This window comes from Accipiter gentilis, chromosome 12 (genome assembly GCF_929443795.1).
Source record: "Accipiter gentilis chromosome 12, bAccGen1.1, whole genome shotgun sequence".
In the NCBI taxonomy this organism is placed as follows: domain Eukaryota; kingdom Metazoa; phylum Chordata; class Aves; order Accipitriformes; family Accipitridae; genus Astur; species Astur gentilis.
Window position 1 is genome coordinate 3,059,563 of NC_064891.1, and position 27,712 is coordinate 3,087,274.

At 40.3% G+C, this 27,712-nt stretch overlaps 1 protein-coding gene across 8 annotated transcripts in view; it reads right to left on the reverse strand.

The window, feature by feature from the left end:
- The window catches only part of FAM13A (family with sequence similarity 13 member A), a 167,474-nt gene that overhangs the window by 82,525 nt on the left and 57,237 nt on the right, over positions 1-27,712 (reverse strand). For 7 of the 8 annotated variants that reach the window (XM_049815117.1, XM_049815119.1, XM_049815122.1 and 4 more), the window contains exon 5: positions 26,047-26,206. In XM_049815117.1, the coding sequence (XP_049671074.1) occupies positions 26,047-26,206 (160 nt within the window). Of the gene's footprint in view, positions 1-11,665; positions 11,770-26,046; positions 26,207-27,712 lie in introns of those variants that run through there. The other variant, XM_049815123.1, reaches the window with a different exon arrangement.

Sequence of the window (27,712 nt, forward strand, 5' to 3'; positions counted from 1 at the left end):
GAGCATTTTGTCCCAGGTGAAATCTAACTGATACAGTCTGCCAATCTAAAAATCTTTGTAAATACATAAAAAGCTTCATTTTGGAAGACAACACCAATACATCCAAAGACAACCCCAAAGAATAGAGATGCTTTGGTTGAAGAGCAAATAATTTGATATTTGTCTTCTGAAAGTTTTTCATCTGGTGAAGCTTAACCTCAAACCACGTTTGACAAAGATCAGATTCAGCCTGAACCAGATATGTTATGAGCTGTTACATTATAGTTACAGGCTGTGGCTGCTGAAAACATGGGCTATGCCAAAGTCTGCTATTCTGTAATTTAAAATAAATCTTCATTCTCAGTTAAATACAAGTAAAATAGTACCAGATGCTACTGACCAAAGGGACCATCTCAATAAAGGATAACCAAAACACCAAAGAGCAGACAACTACAAGGAATTATTACACCATACATCCTGCATTTGGCTTTCAAGTTTTGCTGTCTCAGAAAGTTCAGATGCAAGGAACTCTGTTCGCAGTTTTAATAGAGACTAGTCAGTTTTATGACCAGTATAAACATACATCATGATGGGTGTTGAGAAAGTTCAAGAAAACCTTTCCCCTAGAGGCACAAGCTGACCAGTCAAGGTGGCATCATCCCACACACACCCCTGCCAAGTTTCTTCATAACTGACTGGATGCATCATAGAGATGTTTCATCTCCCTGTGAGGTGTCAGAAGTTCCTGGGTTCAAAGATCAAAGACAAATATGCCATATACTCTAAAGATCTGATGTGGTATGGTAACTCTAATCTTTCTCTGTTCTTGAAGAACAAGAACTGCTCTACACCAAGATGAGTCTGGAGAGCTCTGTGCATATGCATCGACATGGAGTAAAGCACAGGTCATCCTACTTTTCTGAGTACCTCACTCATCTTCTTAAGGAGGAAGAAGAAAAACTTTAATATACCAAGCTATGCATGAACATGCAAATAATTAGGGGAATTCAAACCCATTTGAGTAAGTAATTATGAAGTCTAAATGCAGAACTTTTGGAAGAAGCTAGCTGTGAGTTTATATTTAAATGTCGTAATTCAGAGAATGATAAAGATGTTTCCATAAGGTGATCATCAAAAAAAAAGGAGGTATTTAAAACATATACAGCACATTCCTTTATTTAATACTGCATGAACATAGTACTTTTCCAGACAAGACAGAAACCTCCTTAATAAACAAATGGTACTCAGAGTTGTCCACCAAAACAAAGAGGTCCATATTACCTTTTGAAGGGCTTCATATTTTGTCAGCCTAGGGCTCTTTCAGTTTACAAGTTGTGTATATCAATAAAAATATTCCACAGAATAGAACAGTTTCTTTGCAGAAACCTAGGTGTGGCTGAGTGATGCAGGGAAATTTAGAATGTTTTCTTTCTCACTCTAGTCTCAATTTGGCTAGCCATCAGCACAAACCTTACATGTCAATCTAGCCACTCATCAGCATTACCTCTCCTTCATGAATGACTGAAAAAGGGAGACCATTAACCAGATGTACCTCTTGCCTGACAGCTAACCAACCTGATTCAACCAGTTCTGTCCAGTCAAATAACCAGGGAATGCTGAAGTTACCAAAGCGTGGTATTTGGCCACTGATACCTCTTGAAACAAATGTATTGTGTTCACTCCATTTAAAACACCAACTATTTCAATGGGATTTCTAATCACACATACGTAGAGCTGTAAGTTCTCTACCAAATTTACTTAACAGTAACGACAATGGCAGTGAATTATACCAGGCCTTTCTTGGCGATGCAGACTTTTGCTGGAGGGTTTAGGTCATCCTAAGTTGTCCCAGAAAATCAGGTGGAAATTCCTGCTGAGACAGCAAAGCCCTTCAAGTCATTCAGTGAACAGACCAAGTATTTATGCTGTACTTGCATTGCTCTCCAAAGCTTCATAGTGCAGTTAGCTCTCACACAACACCAGCTTCACCACAATTTTATTGCAGTCAGGGACTTCTGGGTTGAATCTGGATGGCAGCCGTGAGGACCATGTATCTTCCAAACCCAAAGGGCTTTCAAAGGCAGGGATAATTCTGCAGTGAGATTTTTCAGTTACATTTCTCTCACTTCTTACATTATTCTCTCACTTTCTATTCCTGTGCATCAAAGGAGGGCCTGATTCATTACGTTACTGGCCGTGGCACAGAAGTACTGTGTGTGAGGAAGCAAGTGCCAAAGTCGCAGTTTGAATGCTATCTGTACTACACTAGTAGAGACAAAAATGTCATAGAGGCTGTGGAACAACATTATTTAAACAGACCTGAACTATGCTGGCATTTTCTTCCATAACATTGGAGCTTAAGGCAAGCGAAGAGGTATGGATGTCATCTATCTGGACTTCTGTAAGGCCTTTGACACAGTCCCCCACAACATCCTTCTCTCTAAATTGGAGAGAGGGATTTGACAGATGGACTGTTCAGTGGATAAAGGAATTGGCTGGATGGTCGCATCCAAGGGTAGTGGTCAACGGCTCAATGTCCGGATGGAGATCAGTGACAAGTGGTGTCCCTCAGGGGTCCGTATTGGGATCAGTACTGTTTAATATCTTCACCAATGACATAGACAGTGGAACTGAGTGCACCCTCAGCAAATTTGCAGATGACATCAAGCTAAGTTGTGTGGCTAACACGCCCAAGGGTTGGGATGCCATCCAGAGGGACCCGGACAAGCTTGAGAAGTGGGCCCATGTGAACCTCATGAGGTTCAACAAGTCCAAGTGCAAGGACCTGCACCTGGGTCAGGGCAACCCCTGGTATCAATACAGGCTGGTGGATAAAGGGATTAAGGGCAGCCCTGCAGAGAAGGACTTGGGGGTACTGGTGGATGAAAAACTGTATCCTGGGCTGCATCAAACGAAGGATGGCCAGCAGGTTGAGGGAGGTTATTCTGCTCCTCTGCTCTGGTGAGACCCCACCTGGAGTACTGTGTCCAGCTCTGGGGTCCTCAGCACAGTAAAGACACGGACCTGTTGGAGCTGGTCCAGAGAAGGGCCACAAAAACAATCAGAGGGATGGACACGTCTTCTATGAGGAAAGGCTGAAAGAGCTGGGGTTGTTTAGCCTGGAGAAGAGAAAGCTCTGGGGAGACCTTACTGCAGCCTTTCAATATATATCAAGGAGGCTTATAAGAAAGATAAGGACAAACATTTTAGCAGGGCCTGTTGTGATAGGACAAGGGGCAATGGTTTTAAACTAAAAGAGGGTAGATTTAGACTACATATAAGGAAGAAATCTCTTATGATGAGGGGGGTGAAACACTGGAACAGGTTGCTCAGAGAGGTGGTAGATGCCCCATCCCTGGAAACATTCCAGGTCAGGTTGGATGGAGCTCTGAGCAACCTGATCTAGTCAAAGATGTTCCTGCTGATTGCAGTGAGGTTGGACTAGGTGACCTTTAAAGCTCCCTTCCAACTCAAACCATTCTATGATTCTAGGTCCTTAAGTCTGGATTGAACTTAAAGCAAGAGAACAGTCATCTTTAGTAAGGATGCTCTAAGTACAAAAAATGGGCTTGTGCTTAAATACTTGCCGAAGCACAGATTCAGTTCAGAAAGTAATAAAATGCAAAACGTAATTTAAAAACACCTCAATTAATCACTTCACCTACCACCTACAATATTGATTTTAAAACCACATAGGCATATTATAGCTGACAAGTTCTTCTCAAAGAAAAAACGTCTCATCATCCTAAATTACTGACACTGGGAGACAAAGATCAATAGCCCTATAATTCTTACTGGGTTTAGCAGAGAGTCAGCACAGATAATGTAAGCAGTAACACATACTTGCAAAATTCAGTTACCAGCTCTCTTCCATACTCATAACCAAGCCCCAAATCTTTCCTTGATTAACTGCCACACTAAAATCATAAAGTCACGATGAATGCAGTCATCCTTACAATCTGTGCAGCTGCCACTGCCAAATTTGGATTTCTCTTACTCTACTTGTATTTTTAGGCATTAGATCACTAAAACACCTCCTCTATACTCCACCCTACTCAGATATCAAAGTTATAAATTTGATGCAATCCTGAAGTGTATGAAGCTTTAAAGACCAACCAAGTTCTGATTTTTTATGCAAATTCCTGTGTCTTAATGAGGACAAGACCCTTTGGATTCAAAGAGCCAAGTATTATCTTCCTTTGAACCACACCACCACCGCCTCCATATTTGACAGAAGCCACTCAAAACAGCAGAACTGCTTAAATGCTTGAAAGTAAACACACACTTAAAAACTTCGTTAACACTGCATGATTCCAGAGGTAGGGAGCTAGCAAATGCTGTCAGAAACCCTACAAAATTCAAGCAGAGCTATGCAGATACCACTTTCCTACCTCCAGAGTTACTTCACTTGTCACTGGGTGAATCCCGTAATTTTGTTCCAGTAAACTTTCTCAAAGTTGAAGTAATGTCTCTGTTATAGATTGGCCAAAGCCCATGGATTTCAAATTGTACAGGAATTACTTGTGACAGTCTTAGGACCATTTTCTTGTTTGTAACTGCTGTACCAAATTTTGTCCATCTTCAGTGAAGTTTTAAATTAATGTTGTAACAGCAAGGTAATTACGAATGGTGTTGCAGATATCCAAATTACAATAGCCTCACTGTTTTTAACTGCACCAGATCCACAGAGCTAATCTAAATGAAGAGCAGTAGACACTTATTTTACTTATTAAAGTTAATAGACAGGATTCTGAATTTAGACTGAGATTCACTGAGATGGTAACAGTTTTCCTCAGTTACTTCTCTACCAAAACAAATTCCTTGAAACTTTAGAAATGCTGCCAACAGAAAAGTCTGAAGAAAAAGAAATCTGCACAATATGGCTGATTGTGGTCTAAGGCCACATGACACCACTCTAGGAGACCACACCTGTGGTTTATCAGAGCTGCTTAAATTATTATGACTCAGTGGATGTATTTGAGCTTGCTACCCACCATTCTTTGTACCAGCAAGATGAAAAGGAGATGCATAGAGGAATCAGTTCCAGCTATCCTCATCTTTAAACAAGCCTACAGAAAAGGGGCATCCCAGAATCTGCATACTTTGGCTACATAATTCAAATCCCTGCATTAAATTTAAGGCATCAGTGAACATGACTGTAGTGGTATGTACCCTGTGGAACACATGATGTTACTCTGGCCTCCAGCTGCATTAACTGGAAAACATTTGGTTAAATTTATATTCTTCCCAGACTTGGCTTCCCAAACACTAAGGCAAACCAGCCTACTCAGTGAATCCCCTAACACAGAAAGGCAAAGGGAAGGAGAAGCCCTATGCATATGTTCACTGTGTCTTCATTTTCCAGTGCTTACCCATGGTACCTGTGTTTTGCTACTCATTTATTTAGGCAGTCGCTATCTCGGTTTGAACCGTCCGTATATGACTAAGAAGGCTAGACTGAATGACAAGTAGAAGCTCCCTAAAAGACTTCAACACTAACCCCATTTTTCCCCCATTAACTCTATTCCCCAAGACATATCATATAACTTATTGAATCATTTCACCACCAGTGAAAAAGGCCTTTTACTGTAAATACGTTGCTGCATGATATGTAGGAAAAATAAATCCAATACAAAATACTTTGATAGCAAAGTGCCCATTTATTATGACCTGGGACAACACTCACACTATTGGTATTTAAGGAAAACAAAATTTGCCTGTGTTCTCTCTGCAACTGGCAATTCCAAATATCAAAGCTGTTGATTAAGTGCTTTACCAAAAATAACTGACACTCCAGTGCTAAGTAAGGTCTGGATGAACATTGAAAAAGTAATGCTGGAGACGCTTCCACTAGGGCAGATTCAGTTAATAAATTTCAAATTCTCCCTGAAGGTTAAACATAAAAATAGTATACTCCAAAAAGATGTAATTTGAACCCAAAGCTATCCTGTCCTAAAAACATTCAAATTCAAGAAGGCAACCCACTAGTAAGATTATCTTCAAACTGGGACTCGCCATGGTACACAACAGCAGGTTGTTGGAGAGAACCAACAACACCTTAAGGCCCCTTTTCTGCAGGAGGCCAGGTACGTTTGCCTAAGGGAATCCCTTCAGCCTCCTACCATGTGCAGCTCTACAGGCAGCTTTGTCAAAATGCTGCAAGTGTGCAGCATGCATGGGATGGATGCCAAAAAGCGACAAGATGTATGAGCCTCAAGCCAGAAGATACAACAAGCTTCCAGTGACTGCCGAGTGCTGCATGGCATCTGTTTTCAGAAGGAAATCTAGCATGGGCAATGTCCTGAACTGGGGTGGAAACAACGTTCTGCAAGCGGAGAGGAAAGAGTGAGACTGATGTAGACCTCACAAGCCAGGGGTCTGCAGGTGTGGCAGACAATAGCGGCCCACAGCTGACGGCACAGCCAGTTCACTGAGTTGGCAACTGCAACCATCAATGAGGAATCTCAGTGAAAGGTATGTTGAGGACTCCCTGATGGACTAAAAAAAAAAAAAAAATAATAATCTCAAAAGCAAAACAGGCATGCATGCCTTCACGTCAGGGAGATAAACTGCCTAGTTTTGAAGTAATATACAGGAAAAATTACATAATAACAAAAATACCTCCTCCTTCTTGAGGTAATACCAAATTCCTTATGTGTATGTTTTCTGGGACAATATGAAATAATTCTCTCTTGCACTCCTTCCTAGAGACTTCTATCAGCTAACGGTTTGGCACATACTGTCTTTGTGTCACAGATGGTCCTAATGCACTGAGAAAGGCTCTAGCCTTTGGTATTATTTTTTTTTTTTCAGTTTCCCCTTTTAAATTTATGTAATTACTTCAGCATACGAACTGCTGGTAACCTAAATCTGCCCCATGTATAATGCTGGTTCCAAATACTCTTGCAAAGTCACTCACAAATTCATTTTTGAACTCCAAGGACGTCAAATTCCCCCTTCTCAACTCCTGTGTCTGCACTCCCAGGCAATGCACTAACACATCAGGCTGGCTATGTTTTCTCTTATGCTCTAGGATTGAGTCTATGCACATGCGAACATCACCATCAAACCAGCCTCATAGGTAAAACCACTCAGTGGACTGTAAATGGTATTTACCTTCTTTTCCCTTGCATTTCTGTTTCACACATGGAGACTGGAAAGATGGATCTACCATTGCTTGGCCACTGCAAGTAACTGAGTATTTCTTACGGCCTTCGCTCCATAGTGGTGGCTATCCTTCAGCTTCAGTATTTTTAAGGAGTATCAAGCACAGTAGAGATGCTGATGAGGTATCAGGCATCCTGCTATCTCAAATTACCAACTGAAGCTTTGGTAATGAGTCCCAAGGTTGGTTTCATAAGCACACACCTTGCACCAACCAAGAATTCTGTCACAGGCTCCGACAAAGGCAACTGGACACTATGAGTGTCAAGAGTCAGTTTAATCCTCTTTTGGGCATGCTTAGGTGGGGACAGCACTACAGGTCAAGCAATTACTGCTCAACAGTTGGTATCAACTGTACCAACTCCTTGTGTAGACATATCTAGCCCATAGTCAGAGTACCTCTGTGCAGCAGCAAAGCTTATGGCCTCTTGAGAAACATAAAAATCCAGCCTCAGTCGCTATCCTGAACGTAGAGTCAGAGCATCCCCACAGACAGTAAAGATAACATTTGTATCCAGATCTTATGAGTTCTCACCTGATACAGACACACTGCTCCTCTGGGAACAACTTCTGCTTTTCATTCACTTGATCTCTTTGGACTTTCCTAGCTTGAACAGAAGATGTATCAAGAGTAAGAAGCATAAATATGGCTAGGTGATCACAGTCAGAGGAGACATGTAGGAATGAACTTAGAAGGCTGACTATGGTGATGATTTCCGTTTTCAGTTTCCCACAGGGCAGACTTTCTGCTCATGTCTGTATCCAGCTGCCCATTTAGAACAATAGTGAGTGCAATAAAAATTATGCTAGGTTACTGTAGTAAAAATGGGCATCATTTGATATTTCAATATATTTTTAAAATAAATATGCCACCTCCAGTGAAGGAATCTTAAAGTGAATGGTCTGTAAATATCAGCTATGATGTTAAAGGGCAAATGTTAATGAGACCATCAAAAGCCAGGGAACAGAGGTAAGTCAGTACAGCACCCATCACATTCCTCCATCCTTCCTGTTGGCTGTTTGAGGTGTAAACAAGTAAGTGTTTGCCAAAGGATTTCTGCATTAGAAAAGTGTGAAGCTGTGCCAAAATTCAGAGCCGCTCCACTGAAGTCCATGTAAGTAGGTTGGAAAGTCTCAAACAAGCTGCTGAGAAACCTGTCTTTCTCCATGTATGGTACTTCTCCTGTTCACAGCATGACAATGAATTACACAGTAATAAAAGAATTTGCTGCCTAAAAGACACTGTTGGCACTGGCCTGAACTGTACTGTATACCATAAAGTGCAGACAGATCCTTCAAGGAAAATAAAATAGTTTTACCTCTGTATTTCTCCTGCCCTGCAATACCATATGGCCAACTCATTAACAAAGGAACCTGAAGAACTGAAATGATGATCGCAAAGGTTCACTCCAGCTACAATCACTTTTTGTTCTCAGCAATAAAGAATGGTGTTTACAAACTCTGTAAGAAAGAGCAGGTTCAGGCCTTAGGGATTTTGAAGAGAGCGGGAACAGCACTTTCAAGCGTACCAATAAACTGGCACTACACATGCCTGAACTCAACTAGTACTTTTTTAATGGCCCTCTGAATCAACACTGGGTAATACAGATAAGCTGAGACTGCACTAGAAATTCCACTAGACTGTGTAACAATCTGGCAAAAAAAAGGGTTTTAAACTTCCTGTTCTTGGAGCATTCACCTCTGAACTAGAAAAAGAATCAGAAAATACATTCTGTACTGTAACAGGATCTTCAAGTTGATCTCGCAGGTCTTTTCCATCTCCCATTTTCATGGCATTGTATCTTCATTATAAGTATACCTCTAATTTTAAGTACAAGTCATTGCAGACAAATTACTCGAGTGAGTCATGTAGGTGTGTTAGATCAGATTCTTCTGTCACTTGCTAGCAAAAGTTAGAAATTAACATTCCTGTAGTTAGCGTAGGACCAGGCTTGCCGCTGACTGAATACATGAGCACACAGCAGTCAGTGATTGCAGGAATCATGCACTACAATAATTGCTTTCATTAGGTTGAATGGAGATGAAAAATGAGAACAGAAGGGTGTGAGCTAAAAGCAGAAAACCCTTTCATAGCACACTATTAACTGCTCCATCATAGATTCTGTAACAGCACATGTAGATTGATGTGTTTCAGTAAAAAAATGCATTTAGTTTACACAAAATAATGCTTCCAAAGGAACAGGAGATCTGTATACTGAAACACAGCAAGCAGCTCTAGCTACGAACCTATTAAACATTAACCTCCACCAGTCTGCTCAATGCAGGCTGTGGCAAGAGATCTTATTTGCACTGGGCAGGGTGTACACAAGTATATTTTTGTGGTTCTCTAAAAAAAGATTGTATTTACAGTTTATTCCAACACTTGCAAATCTCCCATCCCCTCCCTATTGTCTTCCAATACATGCTGGTTTTCACAAGGCAATCATTAGCACAAGACTGTACCACTCCTCCTACAAACTGGCTGTTTCCTCTAACTTTACAGCATATCTTTATGTTAATTAAGACAAGGGGAAAAACTCACCACCATTAAAAAAAAGGATGCAAGTTGAAACACAAAAGCTACTAGAAGGTATCAGGCAGGCCTAACAGTCACATTTTCAGGCTGCCCAGGTTCCTAGGCTACTTGGAAAATTCAGAACAAACAAAGCAAAACCAGAACCTCAAACACAGTTCAAGCCGAGAATCCACTGTTGTTGATGTTTTATTCTTACATATTAGCTCCTGAAAGACTGGCAGTCTGCTTGATGTTACCTTTTAAAATCCAGAAAACAGAAAGACCTTGTGTTCATTTCCAATAATATGTCACACTTCAGTAACTAAGCATATTTTTGAATATATTTTGTTTTCTAAACATCCTGTGAATGTGCAGCTAAAAAAAATTAAGTCATTTAAGATATCTTTATTATAGATATACTGACTCCTAACTCTACTAGCAGACATTAAATAACTGTACATCTTCAGAAATCTGACCTGGATGCTCTCAGAACACTCTCTGGTATTGGGATTCAAACGATAAACCTAAGTCATAGTTTTCAAATGTGAGTATTTGAACTCAGGCACCTGCATTCCACATGGAGTACTAAAAATGTCAAAATTTAGTTAAGTCATATTTGCAAAGACTTAAAGAACAGATGTCTATCTGTGTTTCTGATAAGAAAGATTATGCAATTACACCAACTTTTGTACTTCATAAAAATTAATTTTATTACGTAATTACCTATATGAATTTCTGTGCATCTCTGAATTACTGAAGCTTGAGAATTCTTTGAGATTTCTATTTATTCATTTTTAGTGTTGCTTGTGAAATTTGTGAAAGTATGGGGGAAAATCTGTTGTGCTTTAAAGCCTGATTTCGTTTAAAGTCAATGACATGGCTACTATACAGCTGGCATAAATCAGCTTGGAGCCATAAAATGACTAGCATGCATCCCATGCAGAAGTAATACCCAAGCATCACTCTTCTAAACTATTACGGACCTCCAGAGAATGCTGTGAGGAGTAAGGCTTATTAGCAATTGCATACTTTCCATTCTCATATGAAGAAAAAAATCTCCAGTACAGCATACTGGATACAAAACAAGCTCAAGCTTTGTTTTGCTCAACTGTGTGTGCTTAACAATGAGTGTAACCTAACTGTTTACATCTGAAAAATTACCCAAGTCCTGCTTACTGTCAATAGATGCCAACGACCACCTCTCCACCCCATACCCCCCAAAAAGACAATCCCACCTGGAAAAACTACCACCTCCCACCTATCAACTCTGAATGATGTAGCCCTCTCGAAAACCTGCCCAAACTAGAGTACCTGCTCATCATGGCATCAAGTCCCACCATCAAGCCCCACTTACTAAGGGAAATTTTCTACTATCAAGAGTATTCGTGCCAAAGTAAATAGTCAGTATCTGTACAGGTCACTATCAAAACCCAGGTTTTGAACCAAGTTTCTTTAATGATTTCTGAGCAAGAATTGAGAAGATCATGGGGAAAGCCAGAGACTATTCATTTAATTTCCTACCTTTGATAGGCAATATTTATTGGCAAATGGTCCAATCAGAAGCATGTCAGCACAAAGCAAAGTTCTAGTCATCTCCTACATCTGCTAATATAGCAAATATGTAAGAATAAAACATTGACAACAGTGGATTCTTGGCTTGAACTGTGTTTGAGGTTCTATCAGACTTGCAGATCTTCCTAACCTTACACTATAATAATAACTTCCATTGGCTCATTCTAAATCATGGCCTGTTATTTTCCATGAGATGTATTACAATTGTACCACAACTGCAAAATACTTCATATTGCTCAAACAGCTTAACAAGTCTGTAAGCTTCCTCAGGCATGCCTGAGACCATCTTTTAGCTCTAGGTTAACATAGCAGTGCTTTCTGACCCTCAAATAAGATTCTTAGGTAAGACTCTGCTACAAAATGCTAATAATTATCAAAAACCACTACAGAGCACGGCTGACTTGTTCATACCCCCCAAAACAGAAAAGAACTCACTTCATTCAAATTCCAGCCCAGCGTTCTTACACCTAGATCAGATGAAATATACTGGCCCAAGGAACAGGTCCTCTTCCTTAGGAATGCTATTGTGTTGGTAAAGAAATTTTTCTCTCTCTTGGCAGATACTTTGCAAGTCATACAAAATGCAGATTTTACAATGCATGAGACTCCACCTCAATAAAAGCTTTAAACCAATTAACTATGGAGACCTCAATGATTAGGAAAGATTAGAACATCCCTAGAATACTCTGACCTATTTATTCTTCAAGAGAATAATCCTTTCACGTCAAGAAGCGCTGATGCTAATAAAGACAGGTGGTTGAGTACTCCAGCTCCCAGCTTCCTCCCACATGAATGAAGAAACACAATAGGTCAAGGGCATCCTTAAAGGAGAGACTAAATCATGGGCAGGGTATAAGATACTTGGCAAGTCTCTTACTCAGTTGCTCTTCCTGCATTTACTTCTCTTTATGTTTATCTCTTTGGACAGACAGACTGACCTGGATTATTGGTGGAAGGGTGAGTGTTCAATTACGTATTTATTTTCAATTACATACTTGAATTAATTTTAGGGACATGACTAACATCAGCAGAGAAGACTGAGAAAGACCATAGCACACAGAGACCTCATCTCTCACATCCTGAACAGCTAGCACTACTGGCTCTTGATGAGAACCTTGGCAAATTTTCGGTACATTTCAATGGAATGAGAAAATACTTGCTACAGTAGTTCAGCTTTAGTTATTCCATTATACCTTTTCTTCAAACAGAATAAACTGTACTGGTTCCTTTATCCATTGCCATTACTAAGTATGAGGGATTCATACAGCATACTTGCACCTTGCACCGTTATCTGGCTGGGATGCAGAGTTCCAACTGAACAGAATACTACCGATGCTTTTATCCTTTTCAACAAATTGTTGAATGGGCATAAAAATAGTTAAGTTACAGCCTTAGTCAACTGTAGTCTGAGAGATATTGAATTGCACAGTGAATTTACAGTCTTTTGTATTTGCAGCACACTACCACACCGTAACACAAGAGTTTAAATGCATCTGATTACAATTGCCCCAGGAAGGAATTAAGAAAAAAGTCAGGAAAAACAATGGTTATACACTCTGCTCTATTTTAATGATAGAGATAAACTTACTTGTTGATAATTTGGTATTCCAAGTCATCTTTGTAACAATCTCATTATTACTGTTGTGCTTACCCTCTCTTTCCTACTTCATTCAGTAATTAATCTCTTTTTGGCCTCACAAACTGCATAATCAGAGGAAACTGGCCTGCGGGATTTTCAGTTCAAGTTTTAAATGCTGCTAGAAAGCATCAGATCTATTTTGTTAGCTGTTAATACCTAGAAGAAGACCTTAATTAAAACAAACTCTAACTTTATCAATGCAAAGCTTTTTCTTAACTAAGACGCAGATTAGTTATTTTACAGCAACAAGGAGTCAGATTACCTTCTGATATAAAGAAGGTGGAACACTGAACTTCACCAAAATGTCATCCAATTTACTGCATCAAAGTATTTGGCCTTGTGCCCCGAAAGAGAAGAGCTATTACACATGATTGTTTGCTCACTGACTCTATGCAGGAGCTTTGACAGAAAAAAACAGTTGTTGTCAGTGCAGTGATTAAGGCTGCAAATGTCAGTACTAATTTTTCATTAGAAAAAAAAAATCATGGTGGCTTATAGGGAGGATTTGACAGAGATACACAAAGTCATGGGTGGTGGAGAGAAGATGGACTGTTCACTATCTCCTTCAGTTAAAAAAAAAAAAAAAAAGAAAAAAGAAAGAAAAAAACAGGTGACCTTCAAATGACACTAGTAAAAGCCATGTTTATAACAAACAAAAGGAGTCAGTGCTTCATATGAGAGGAAGCAATTTGCAGCACTCTTTGGCAGATGACATGTTGGAAGCAAAAAGCTTACACATGTGAGGAGCACACAATACAATTACTTTGGACATCACTAAATACACAAACCACACCAACACCAGGAAAGCCTGAGAATAGTCACGAATTGGTAGAGTAACTGAAGGAAACACCTTGCTGCCCTATTCTTACTCCTCCCTGGACATCCGCTTATGGCCAGTGTGGGAGGCAGGATGCTAGCTAGGCTAGATGGATCCCAAGTCTGACCCAGTACAGCCACTCTTATGTAGGATGAGCAACCATTAAGAGGATTATTCAGTGAATTCAATGCTGCAAATGATTGCAGAAATGATGCATTAGCTGATTGCACTGGGACAGCCTGCAACAGCTGACTCTTTACTGGGTCAGCCAGCTGTACACCACAGAATTGGGAATACTCTGTTTCTCTCAGCAGCACCCTGTGTAACAGTGCAATACAGCCTTTGCTTCAGGTAGATGTTGGCAGGGTCATACCTGCAATTTTTCCCTAGGCTACAACAAAAGTGCACAATGGTGTTGTCCATGGAGTAGTGCAGAAGAAACAGTGAATTTCAGAGTTCCTGGCTCTCCCTTCATTTGACGTTGAAGCAGTGAATATTACCCAAACCAATGCTGTCCCGTGCACAAAGTTCCCTGGAGCACAGCAGTGCAGATGTGATATGCAGCAGCACTGTCAAGGGTGCCAAAGCAGAAGCACAAGGGCCACAGCAATTACAGAGCTGCTCTTCCTCCTACTCACAAGGTGAAGAAAATATGTAAACTTTTTCCCTCTGTGATCATGCAGAATAGCTCATGGCTGATTAAGGCTCTGCAAGACACGCAAAGTATCAAATAATCTGTATTTTTAAGACTAAAATTGTGTAGCCAATGGCATGGGGATTTTCAAAGGCGTTTTCTAATTCATGTGGTCACAGGTATTTTCATGAATGTTAACTGGATGGAATAACTCCTTTTTATTCAGATATCAGTTCACAGAGTCATCATTCAGTGGCACAGGTACCTTCAGGAAAAATACAGACAATGATTTAACATGAACAGCAATTAAAAAAATCAATATCTTTGCAATGTATTGGGAATCCTTTCCATTTTGTACCTAGAAAGCGATGAAAACATCCTTGTTAGAAGGGGAACAACGCTAGCAAAGCTGTTAAATGTTCTCTTATATAAACAAACCACGTAACAAAGATTGAAACAGCTAGTATTTATATGTGGGATTTTTGCTTTGATTGCTATTGGCATATAGAAGGAAGAGTAAAGCTGACTCCATGTATATCTGCTGTTCTATCTCGCTATCATTTACACTATACTTTAATAACCAGAATTCAGCTAAGCTGTTTCAGACAGAAGTAATAAAAAGCAAAATCTCACAGTTTGCAAAAAAACGCATCACTGCTTTTCAATATGAAACTAATACCCTATTCAGTTCCCCTTTCATTTCCTTTTGTTCTCCCAAGACTATTTTTATATATGACCTTTTACCTGAGACCGTATCTCTTAATAAACAGCTAAAGGTTACTCTGTTTCACTTGAGTACAACCTTAACCTACTGCAATTATTGCCATGAAACAAGTACAAAGGTCATGAATTGTGATATGAAAGCAAGAGAGAGATGTGGAAATCCATTATTTTTAGAGAGGACTGCAATATAAAAAAGGAAATGACAAACATAGTAACAATCCTATGATATATCTCAATGCTGGCAACTACATCTGTGGAACATCATGGTATTTTCTAGGAGGAAAAGAAAAATGTGTCTCCAACCATCCAGGAGGACCAGTTACTGAATGCTGCAAAAAGTTAAACTGGTAATGCTGGGATCAAATATAATTCCAGAACTTGTAAAAGGTTACAAAGACTTCACTGAGTGAAAACATTCATCTTCCATGCCCATCCCCACAATCTGTAAGTGCCCATCATATATTAGCTGGCAGGGTTAAGCTGTCATGCAATAGGTTAATGACCACAACTCAGCTTCTTGTGGCTGAGGTACAAACAAGGAGCCTGCAGCAGAATTTAAGATTAAAAAACCAAATCAAACCTTTATGAAGTGACACAACAACATGGCTATCTTGCTGGGTGTACCTAATGTGTGTGTGTGTGTGTTCAGTAACAACAGAGCTAAGATCAGTTCCAGGGGAACATTTTATTCTCCCTTGCAATTTTGAAAACTGGAGTCTGATTTATCTATTTACTGTAATGTTATTCATAAATAGAAAAAGTATGATCTAAAAGAAAGACATGACCTAGCTATGGGAGAAACCCAGGCTCTCCAGACCTGCATCTCATGTTACAGTTGCTTAAACTTAGTCTTAGAAAAGCTGAATTGCATTTCTGATCTAAAAATCAAAGTACTCACAAAGGAAAAAAGTTTCACACATGGAATTCAGCAACGTTACTTTTAAAAGAAGTATCTGATGTTGCAGTAAATTAGGGAGTCCTAAGTGTCTCTATATTGTTCTAGTTACTAGTGTAAGATTTCCAGCATGCAGAGAACAGACCCCTTTCTTAATAGTGAAACTGAGATGTTCACTGGTGGTAATTAAGGTCAAATGCTGTTGGGATCTGCTGGATATATCAGATTTTCAAGGGCATACATATTCAGACACATACAGAGCGTCTGGCCCCTTGTGTCCTTTGCATCACGTACTCCTGTTGCTCTTAGACTGCCCTGAGCCCTGTTTATTACAAGTAAGTTTTGGGGCACCAGAAACCATGCAAAGCACTGCATGTCGCACGTACACCAGGATGTACCAACCGGCTTCTTCTGAACAAACTGTGATCTTCATAGCACTCAAAGGAGGGCTTTTAAAAAACACATAGGACTTATACTGAAGTCAGTGAGCGTTTCACTACTCTTATAATGGGAAAATGAATTAATTCAGCGCGGAGCCCTTCTGAAGCTCCCACCTTGAAAGTACTACAGATGAAATTAATGGCAGAAGTCAGAGAATTAAACCCCCACAGGCTGAAAAATGTCTTGCACTTCTTCACTTTGGACCAGTTCTGACTGCCTGCAATATGTCCTTGTAATAAAGACAGCACTGACTGCCGATTTATACAGAGGGAATAATGATGATCATTTTGTGTAACCTGATTAACCGAATGACTAATTAATGAGAAATGGAATAAACATTGGGGAATCTGAACAGGAGAACTGAGAGATCTATCTCAGTTGAAAAATTCTCGTCCCCCTGCTAACCTCCTTTTCTCCCCATGGGTACAGACAGGATGCTCAGCAACATCTGGCTAGAGCAGGGGCTCATATGCATATTTTACTGTACCTTGTTTCTTGGTGTTGACTTTGATTCTTCCCTTTTGAAAGATGTTGTTGTACTGACTGAGATGGACTGCTCCCAAATGCTAAATCATGATGACACCCCCTCACTCCACCCTCCCAAAAAACAACCCCAAACAAAACAACAAGAGACAATGAATGAAAAACATTTCAAGTAAAACATGTGCAAATACAGACCAGGACACACATACACATATGGATCTTATTTTCTCTACATTTTGGCTATGTGGTATTATCATGGGGCAATAATATCACTGGGCATTTGTTTAATGAAAAAATTGTGAGAGAGTAAAAGCAAAGTTTCTAAGCATCTCAACTGCAAACTTTGCCATCTGGGTTCAAAAGTTTATAGTATACAAGAAATATGGACAGCAGGATAGAAAGAGATGTTTGTTATATGCCCCTGTTTCCTTTAAATGTGCTAAAGCTTAGCAATTTTATTCTCATAATGTGTTAAAATGAAAACATTGTTGATGAAATTCTAGCTAAAGAAATATCAGCATAATAATTTATTACTTTATAGAGTTTAGTATTAACATATTTGTATAAATATTCAGGATTGCATTTAGTAACACCACAAGTGACAGATTTATAATCTTGTGAATGCTTTAATTAACTTCAAGAGCAGAAACATTCTGTTTTACTAAAACATATACAGAATTATCAAAACCAGCAAAGCTAGAAGCACTGGAAAGCTATTTCAAAATTACACAAGGAATTGTTTGGGATCATCTGATTTTTTGCTTGCTTTTCTGAATCACAGCCTAAACATAACTGTCATCCTCACTCCAGATTGAATCTGCTATAGGTGAAGGGTTTGGAGGCTTATAAACTTTCCCCTACAAATCTCATATTGCTCACTTCCTGTCAGCTTGCATGTTAAAATGTCATTCTGGCTGAATCACTATATACCCTTACTATAAACATGCCCATCTGCTTACTAGTGGACAACTGCAAAGTGAATTCTAGCTGAAGAAATACTAAACAGAAAATCGGAGACAGATTTCCACAGGTGCTCCTTCTCCTCACGCACTTTCCACCCACCTTCACATCTCCCATGTGAACCCGCTCCTGCCCTTGGGGGCTCCGTGGCCCAGGCAGGAGAAAACTGGTGTTACTTGCCCAAATAAGGGGATACTGAACGAAATGGAAACGTTTGTTGAGACCTTCAGAACGGATTTTCAAAGGAGATAGGTTCCTGCTGCCTCCTGATGGGAAAGAATTAATCCAGTACTGAAAGCCGACCATTAACACGATGCTAAAATGGTCCCAGACATGAAAGAAGAATAAAGGAAACTATCTAGACCCTGCAGGCTTAGCCAGGGCAGCATAACATGGATTAGAAGCAGATGCCTTTTTTCCTGATGTAAATGAGGGATTGTTCTCCTGCCTGCTGAATATATAACCATGGGGCCAGAGTACTGCAATGGCAGGGAAGGGTGACTTATTTAGGGGGAGCCCACTCAGCCATGGAGTTGGTGAATTTTCAGCAGTTTCTCCTGGATCTTGTCGAGGGACAAGATCATCATACTAAGGTATGTAAGTGAAAACAGCTGAGGAAGGGAAAGAAACATTTATTAATGAAGATCTTGCTTTACTCATCTGGGGAAATAATCCAAAAGATCGTGCCTTTCCGTGGAGATGGAGCTTTACAACTGACTGTAAAGGGAGCATAGTCAAGCCAAGGTAGAGAATTTTTTGACCATCTCACCTTTCCTACCTCTCTTCAAGAATGAAAGGCTCAAAACCTACCAAGGGCTGAATGATCTGGTCTCAGTGTTCAATTGGAAGGAGCAAGCAAGCACTCTACTTTAAAATAGTGCCACCAAAGTCAGCTGGAGCACTCTCCTTGACATAAAAAACGCACTTAGGGGTTTGCCTGGCTGGGTTGGGCACCGCACACTTTACACACACCAAGCACCAACAGATGCAGCTACACACGGTGGATCGCTTGCCTCTTTAGAAATCTAACAGCAGGCTTGCAGAACACAGTGCATGTGTTTTTGCTGCCATTTAAAGTACAAAGAACTATTTTGCCAACTAATCCTCCCAGTTGAAGTGGCAACTTTTGTTAGAAGACTGGAAACAAACAGGATAAAAATGCAAGAAGTTAATTGCATCTAAAATAAAAGGGTTGTTTTGAAACTATTAAGTTTTTGCAAAAGCCAGCAAGAGACCACTTTCTGCAGCTCTTCAGGAAGTGAATCTCCTTGTTCAGAGGTCATCAGAATGCACCTACATTATATTCACAATGTTGAAATTCCACATTTATAATTTTACTTGAGTTTGTAACTTTGATTTTTAATTTAAATTTCATGTTATAATTTTAATTTTATAAATGGACTTGCTTTCTCTTCTGCATCAGGTGAACAGGGCCATGTATTCTACCACCCAGCAGGGGAAGAAAGGGAAAAGCCTTTTGCATTCCTGCCCCAAATACGTAATCAAGTCAGGAACAGCATTACATCCTCATCATGCCAGTGCTTGTGTTCCAGTGCAAACATTTATGTGCTCTGAGTTGACTGGCTCTTAAAACTAGAAGTGCTCTGTCAAGAAGTCATTAGAGGGAAAAGGTGGTGGTGGTGGGGAAATCTTGTAACCTTGCATGACTAGGTAATAGGTTGTAGGTTTTATGTGAAGACAGTACTGTGCTGAACATCATACTACTAAAGATGGCATGTTTCACCTGAAACCAGTGGAAGGGGTAATTCCAGAAATCTCCCATAAGTGAGTCTCATAATAGTTTGCCTGCCCAGACTTCCCTTGCCACTTGAACTAAATAAAATCCTCTTTGCTGCTTATCTTTGATCATCAGAGAAGCCTAATCACTATTATTCAAAGGTCACATTTCATTACAGTTGTAACAATACACCACTGGCTAGCTATACAACATAGGACTATATGCAGCTGCAGTCTGAACAGCACTTTAAGATCTTTGAAAGTGAAAGGTCCTCCTTCAGAATTACTATTTTTGTTGTGACTGTGGGTTTGGTAAACCTATTTATTCAAGAAGATGATAAAATTGGCAATACTGCAACTCAAGACAGACTAATCTTTCATTACATGAGTTATCACTCGAGCTTAGTGCCACAAAAAAAATCTATCAGGACCTTATCTATACACACTAGGAATTGTGTTCCAAAGCAAAACATAAACAATATTTTATTATAATGCCCTGACACTTATAATGTGGTAAATGCAAAGCATGCAGATATACAGTCAGAGAATTAATTGTTCACATGTAACACTGCCTAATAAAAAATAGCTATTTATGATCCTGACAATCTGAACACAGAGTAGGTAGCTAATGAGAACACTCAACCCACTTCTCCACCCATTTCTAACTAGCAGAGCCTAATGATCAACAGACTAAGACTATTCCAGACCTTCACTGGGTTATGAAACTAAACTGAGGCTTGGATAAAAGTCTTAAGGATTGCAATAATAGCTGGCTGCAAATGAGACCTGTAAACCCCAACAAACCCAACTTATTTTGGAATTAAAAAAAAAAAAAAAAAAGCCCATAATTCTTTTATGGGAAGGAATTTCCAAATATATATATATTTCTGAAGAAAGTACATTTTATACTTGCACCTGCTGGCCACCTGCCTGGAAGATCATACACATCTCATTCTACAAGGTGGAGTGAGAAACTAATGAATTCCTTCCAGGCAAGGCATCAGGAACCTGACAGTTCAATTTCCCATTGAAATAGAAACTATGCTGAGATAAATCTTCTATTTTGTTAAAATTGCACTTTTTTTCTTAACATAAGAGGTTTCCGAAGAAAAACTCCCCACCATTTCTAACTATAATCCTACCATATGCCTGAGTAATGAGCAAGACGAGGCTTTACAGTCCTGGGAACAAAGCAGGGACTGGAAAGCAGCTTGCAGAGATTTCCAGCTCCCTTACTTTCCGAATTGCGATACACTGAGAAAGCAAGCTAAGAAATCCCTCTACCTGGTACAACTTGTCTTTCCCAATGACTGACCGATCTTTGAAAGAAGAATTATAGCTGGTGAGAAGGTGTACCTGTGCCTCCTCAGTGCACATACGCAGCAAGAATGGTAGTTCCAACTACCAACAGCCCTACAGAATCATGTCTCTTTTTCCCATCTCTCAAATTTATTAACTTTTGGCTTCCTTAAAACAGATGTTCTTTAAGCTGCTACAATCTGTACCTGATTGAAATGCTCTTACACCTTCTGGAAGTCTGTAGCATTGGGGATTTCCCCTAGCTATGACCAACATGGTAGACAAGATGCAACTTGCTCCGTTTCAGCTGTTTTTCCTTTCCAATACACTGCTCAAATCGAAGCTTGATGCTTTCATGACTTTATCTGAATGCTGAATTATCCCCATCTTCTTGTTTTCATTTTAAAAGAACAGTATGTCCTGCTTTTAAGAATCCACTGATTTTATGACCGAAGTGTGGGAAAATCTTAAGATATCCAGCCCATGAAGGGTCAGAAGTCATGGAAGTTCAGGAAGATAGTAAACATGGCTGAGCAAGCACATCAGAGGAGGTACATTACCATATTGGGATGGGATGGTATGAGCCACAACTCCCCTGTTTCCAGGTATTTGCTCAAAATTAATGATTCAGTGTTAATGTTGACTTAAAAAAAAAATTATTATGAGTGGATGATGTGAAGCAACAGGCATCTAAGCCATCTCAAGAACAACCCAAGACTGCAGGGAGAAATAGTATTCTCACAATACATTTAGACACTAACTAAAGGTAGGTTCCTGTTTTTCCAGTTGAGATTTCAGCACTAAAGTAAGAGCCTGAAGCCATGAAAAAGAGATAAAAAGCAGGGCTAATTTTGTAATGCAGTAAGCTAGAAAGGCTTAGCTAGAGCACTGAAAGAAGCGCACTGTTCAATGTTGTACTTTTTGCTGTCTTTCCTTATTTTTTTTAAGCCATTGTCATTAGGTTTCAAATTTTGATTCAAGTTAGTCTTTCTGCAAATTTGTGGCATTCTTCTCCCTGTATAAGAAGTTTCATGCTTATAGGTGCTCTTTCCAACCTCTTAATCAAGAAACACCTGGATCAGCACCAATGGCTTTGTCCATCATGGGGTTAATCTCTTAACACAATGTAAAAACTAATTTCTTCTTATAAGTACCTCCACCCCCATTTTGGGAACCCTACCTTTGGGTAAGGCTAGCAGCAGCATTCCAACCAAAAGGAGGCATTAATACTTGTCTAGAAAAAGTGTCTCAATAAGCCCTAGCCCCAAACTACACACCCAGGAGAACACAAAAGGCAGGCCACATTACCACAAGCACTGTACTAACCTAGAGGAAAAGTTATCTCCACATTCAAGAACATAAAAGAAAGGATGGCAAAGAAATATGGGCTTCAGAGAGGCTACAGCATATGTGCACAGTGACTAGAGGTGATGGAAGGCTATGTATCAAGAGTGCTGGAGCTTTTGCACTTTACTACAGACTGCCAGCCTCTTCTCTGGAGTGGGAATGAAGGGCTATCAAATTTGAATACAGGAAGAATAGTGGGACAGGGCTGTGGGAATTTGGGAGAAAAATGTAAACATGGAAAAGTGAGAAAGGATTGAGAGTGAAGGCAATCATGGGAAAGGTAGCAGCGTAGTGACTCAGGGTGAAACAATACTGGCAATATAGGGAGTGATTTGGGGGATGGGATGGCAGAAATAGCCCAGAAGGAAGTGAATGAGATCATCTAAATCTCCCCTCCTCACGCTCTTGCTGCTCACAACGTAAAAGCTAAAAAAGCCATCTAGATAAATGCAGCTGAATTTGGTAAAGGACAGGTCCTAATTTTCTTCCCTTTCCTTGCTGTCCGCTCCCCCATTCCACCATGGTTCATGCTTAAATGCAACACCCTTGAAATCAGCAGGGCCTCAGTTCATGAGAGTGCTGTCCTGAGCATCTGTTTTGGGTTTGTGTGGCAGGGTTTTGGTAGTTGGGGAGGGGGCTGCAGGGGTAGATCCTGTGAGAAGCTACTAGAAGCTTCCCTGGCTCCAAGTCGGACCCACCTCTGGCCAAGGCTGAGCCCATCAGTGACAGTGGTAGCACCTCTGGGAGAACAGATTTAAGAAGGGGAACCTGCAGTGGGGGAGGAGATCGGAATGTGAGAGGAACAGCTATGGAGATACTGAGGTCAGTGAAGAAGGAGGGAAGGAGGAGCACCGGAGGAGGGGATGCCCCTGCAGCCCCTAGTGAGACGGCAGGCTGTGTCCCCCAAGCCCACGGAGAGGAGCGGGGGAGCAGATGCCCACTTGCAGCCCAGGGAGGACCCCACGCCAGAGCAGGGGGATGACCCCCAAGATGGCCATGACTCTGTGGGAAAGCTCGCGCCGAAGCAGTTTGTGACTGAAGATTGGCCTGCGGAAAGGACCCATGCCAGAGAAGTTCGTGAAGGGCTGTCTCCCGTGGGAGGGACCCCACGCTGGAGCAGGGGAAGAGTGAAGAGTCCTCCCCCGAGGAGGAAGGAGCGGCAGAGACAAGGTGTGATGAATTGACCGCAACCCCCATTCCCCGTCCCCCTGCACCACTGAGGGGAGGAGGTAGAGAGAACCGGGAGCAGGGCTGAGCCGGGAAGTGGGGTGGGGGTGGGGAAGGTGTTTTAAGATTTGGTTTTACTTCTCATTACCCTTGTTTTGATTTCATTTGTAGTAAATTAAATTGATTTTGGGTTTTCCCCAAGTTGAGTCTGGTTTTTGCCCCGACCATAATTGGTGAATGATCCCTCTCTGTCCTTGTCTCGACCCACAAGCATTTCCTTATATTTTCTTCTCCTCATCCCACCAGGGCTGGGGGGGAGGAGTGAGTGAGTGAGTGGCTTCGTGGTGCCTTGTTATTGGCTGGGCTTAAACCATGACAGCATCCTACATTTTTCACTCCTTCCAACAGGATTACTTGGTAAATCTCTCTCCAGCTACCTGTAGATATGAATTCATCAGTGGCTTTTCAAGAAGCAGTAACTTTGCTTACAAATGGCTTGCTATTTTCTGGACACTATGACCCAGGTCAAGGTCATGCCAAATAATTCTCTAAGGCATTTGTTCTTTTATGACACAGATCAGCTAGCTCCTACTGTATGTAACAGTTCACACATTAGTAAACTGGCAATCTCTTTTCTCTACGGAATCTCATTTATCACCACCTGGTTTTCTCTTCGAGTGCACCATCTCTAATTTATTACACAAATTGGCTAGGAGAGGGGATATCTGCTAGGATGTAGGAAAAGTAACCTTTGGGAATGGTATAAAGCAACCTTTCAAAGAGCCACCCGACAAACTTCAACAAGCACTTCTTATGTAGCTTTGCTATATGAAGTTAGATGCTTCTATTTCTTGTGTTTCAGTATTTGTCTTGGTTAAGCTAGAAAACTTCCCACCCAAACTAAATGGACAAGGAACAAGGTCAAATTTTTGCAGCTGACTGCCAGCAGAATTTGAAAGCTATCAACAAGGTCCAAAGACACAAACACAATGTAAGCCCTTGTGTCTTTAGGCATGGCTCATTCCTCTCAGGCAGTCACCTGTCTCCTGAGGCAGAGATGGGCAACAGTTTTCATCTCACTTGAGTAACGGTTATCTTTCAGGCTATTTTGTTGGAGTAATTCTGGCTGTCAACATGTACTTTGATAGCTCAGATCTCTGAACTGCTGTGGGAAATCTCCCAGGTCTCCACCCTTGTGCATTCCCAATTACTAATAAGTAACAAGTCCTTGGAAGTAAAAGACCACCCTGCCTTTTGCAGCTGGTGGAGGCTTGAAGGAGATGGAGACATATCTGAAGTCTTTCTTCTGGGCTCTTTAAAGTACTGTGTCTTTTTACAATTACGTTCTTCTTAACTTGTTTTTGTTACTGAAATGACCATCAGCTGCTAAACTTCACTCTCATTTGCTAGGCAGATCATTTCCATTACCCAGAAGTTACTGTGACTTCAGTAACACATATTAGGGAGGACACTGCAAGTCACCAGTCATTCTATCTCCTTCCACAGAAGCATTTTAGGTGAATGTTAGTAACAGCTAAAAGACTAAACAGCTAAAGACTTCCTCACTGATACACCGCATGAGAAAACAACCAACCCTTCTAAAGGCAGCTGGGTCCAACTCATACAGACTGCCCTGTAGTTCAGATTCAACAGACCCTCCTGCGGTACACTGCAAAGGCAAAGGTGTTTTCAGCTGATTTCACTTAACTGGCAGAACTTGGGCTCACACCAAACTTCTTGTTCTCTCAAGGTCAAAGACACTATATTTTTATAACTTATTTTCCGACAACTTCCATTCCAGCCAGTGAAGGCTACAGTGATTTTATCAAAGGATGCTCACAAAACCCTACCAAGAGAAGGCATGTAGTTCAACCCTCTCAAACTCAAAAGCTCACACCTTGGAAAGGAGTAATTATCTGCACAGCTAACACACAAAAGGGAATAAGGCAGTTGCAAACCATCCTCACGACCATTTCTGCACAGACTTGAGGTTGCTTCCTGTAGTAGAGATGGCACAAGCCAGAACAAGGCACTTTTGGCTGCCCTACTTACTTTTGTCAAGTTTTTCTGAACTTCAGAATCCTTTGATTTTACACATATGCCCTCTTCCCACCAAAGATATAAAACTTTAATTATATCACTTTTCTTTAACAGCTTCAATATACTTTCTTCAAATAGTAACTACTATTTAATGCTCCTCTTCAAGCGCGCTTGGAAATAGCTGTTCTAAGTCAGAACACATGATTTTTAAATTCAGGTACGTGTTCGAGACAAGCAGACTTCATAGTGGCAAAGGCTAGGGACCTCATACTGTCCTAAAGTGTGAAAGTTCATCACTGATGTACACCATAAATGACTGGCATGTCAGAAAGCTTGAATATTTCCTAGAATTATTCTGCCTCCTCATTTAAAAACAGTGAATATATTTCCTAAATAAGTAACAGTGAATAGCTAACAAAGAATAAAGATATTTAACAGAATCAACTTCCAGACTAGTAATGAAAATTAGCCTAATCAGCAGAATTGATCTGTAAACTGTATACCAATCAGTAACACAGAGCATTATTACAACAGTGCCTACCTCCCACTTAGCTAGAAGATTTCTGAATTGAAGCCTGCAATAACCCTGCATCATTGATTTGCTATAAAAAAATAAAATATTAGAGATACTCACTTTTACCAAAATAATTCTTGCTAGCTCTTCACATACAGGCTTTTCTTCATCTTTCTTCAAGCCCTCCAATTCAAACAAGGTATTGTAATTTTCTAGCATTTTTGTCATTATCTTGTTGCAGATCTCCTGTTCTTTTATACCTTCAAATCCAGAGGGCACGCTAAAATTGGACAGAACACAAAACAGAGTGTTATAGGTACAAAAGTTTCTGCACAGGGTCTCTGTAACATTTCAGTCATGGATCCAGGCTGGCTAGCAGACACAGGAAACTTTGAAAGGAGGATTGTGTCTATGGTGGTAACAACTATCACGGTTTGTTTGCAGTTTTTCTTACCAATATTAAATATCATATCTGTTGGTCAAACAATCTACTTCACAGTACCTAGGCAGAGATCTCATTGAGACAACCACCAAATGACATGCCACCAGCTTGGCTAAAGTTGGGTTAATGACTGCAACACAGACAGCATGAAGCATTTAAATGCTCTGAACTGTTAATGGGAAGAGTCAGATTCCTCCAAAAAGTGGTTTGTGATAACCTCAAAGGTATACAAGAAGGATGAGTCAAAAAATTAAGAAAACCCACATGCTGAACAGAACACTAAAAATAAAAGTTAAGCAAGATCTTTGCAGCTTCAGGTAACCCTATACTGTACACCAGATTTCTGAATCTAAGTTTTGAGTTGATATTTCTTTTGGAATTAGGCTCATAACTCACAGGGCTTTTTAAAAGATGGAGATGGAGGCTGCTTACTGCAGAACAGCCTAAAAGATTCATATAAAAAGAGGTTCCTAACCTCCACTTTCTGGGATAATAACCAACTACTTGGCTGCAGAAGAAGCAACTTCTTGCTCTCTTGAAAAAGGCCCCTGGGCACCCAGGAATTGCTTGCCACAGACCTTAAAGGCACACACAAACGAAAAGGCAAGATACTGACTTGGAAGAAGTGGTGTATTCCAGTCAATGCTCCTTTTCCTTCCTTATGCGTTTCACACAACTCTGTCATGTGGTAAAAAATGCGTATTACTCACAACAGAGCACACAATTCATTGAAGCATCTAATGATCATCTGCTGGAATGTAGGCTTTCTGCATGTTTATTGGACTTTGGTGCCCAAAACTGACTTAAATTCCATTTTGTTAATTCAGAAGTAAGATCTCTGAAGAACCTTCTTCAGCATTTAAAACACTTCTCCAGTCATTCAGTGATTCCCATTGCACAGGATTTCCAGCAGATGCACTCTCCTCTCAATAATCCACAAAGTGGCTGCATGGATGTGAATTTTCAAAGGACCTTATGAAGTGGCAGAGACTGCAGATCAGGAGGTACAGAAAACACATGGAAGATTTAAAGGGAAGAAGTAGGGGAGCAAAAACCAGAAACAAAAGAAGTTTCAAGTATTTTTTGGCTGAGGACAACTAGTGGCTGTACAAGAGGAAAAAACAACCCAAACCCCCAAAAGTTAAATAAATGCCATCTGAGCTATTTTACAGGGATGTAAATTGAAAGTAAACCATTGTTTACTATAACCAGCAAATTAAGATTTACAGATAACTATCTACTATAAAACTGTAACTGTATTTTATTGGGGCCAGATGTGCATTTCAACATGAAGGCTCTGAAAGCAGATGCTCCCAGAAATTTGCCATCAAAAAGTCCCTTCTT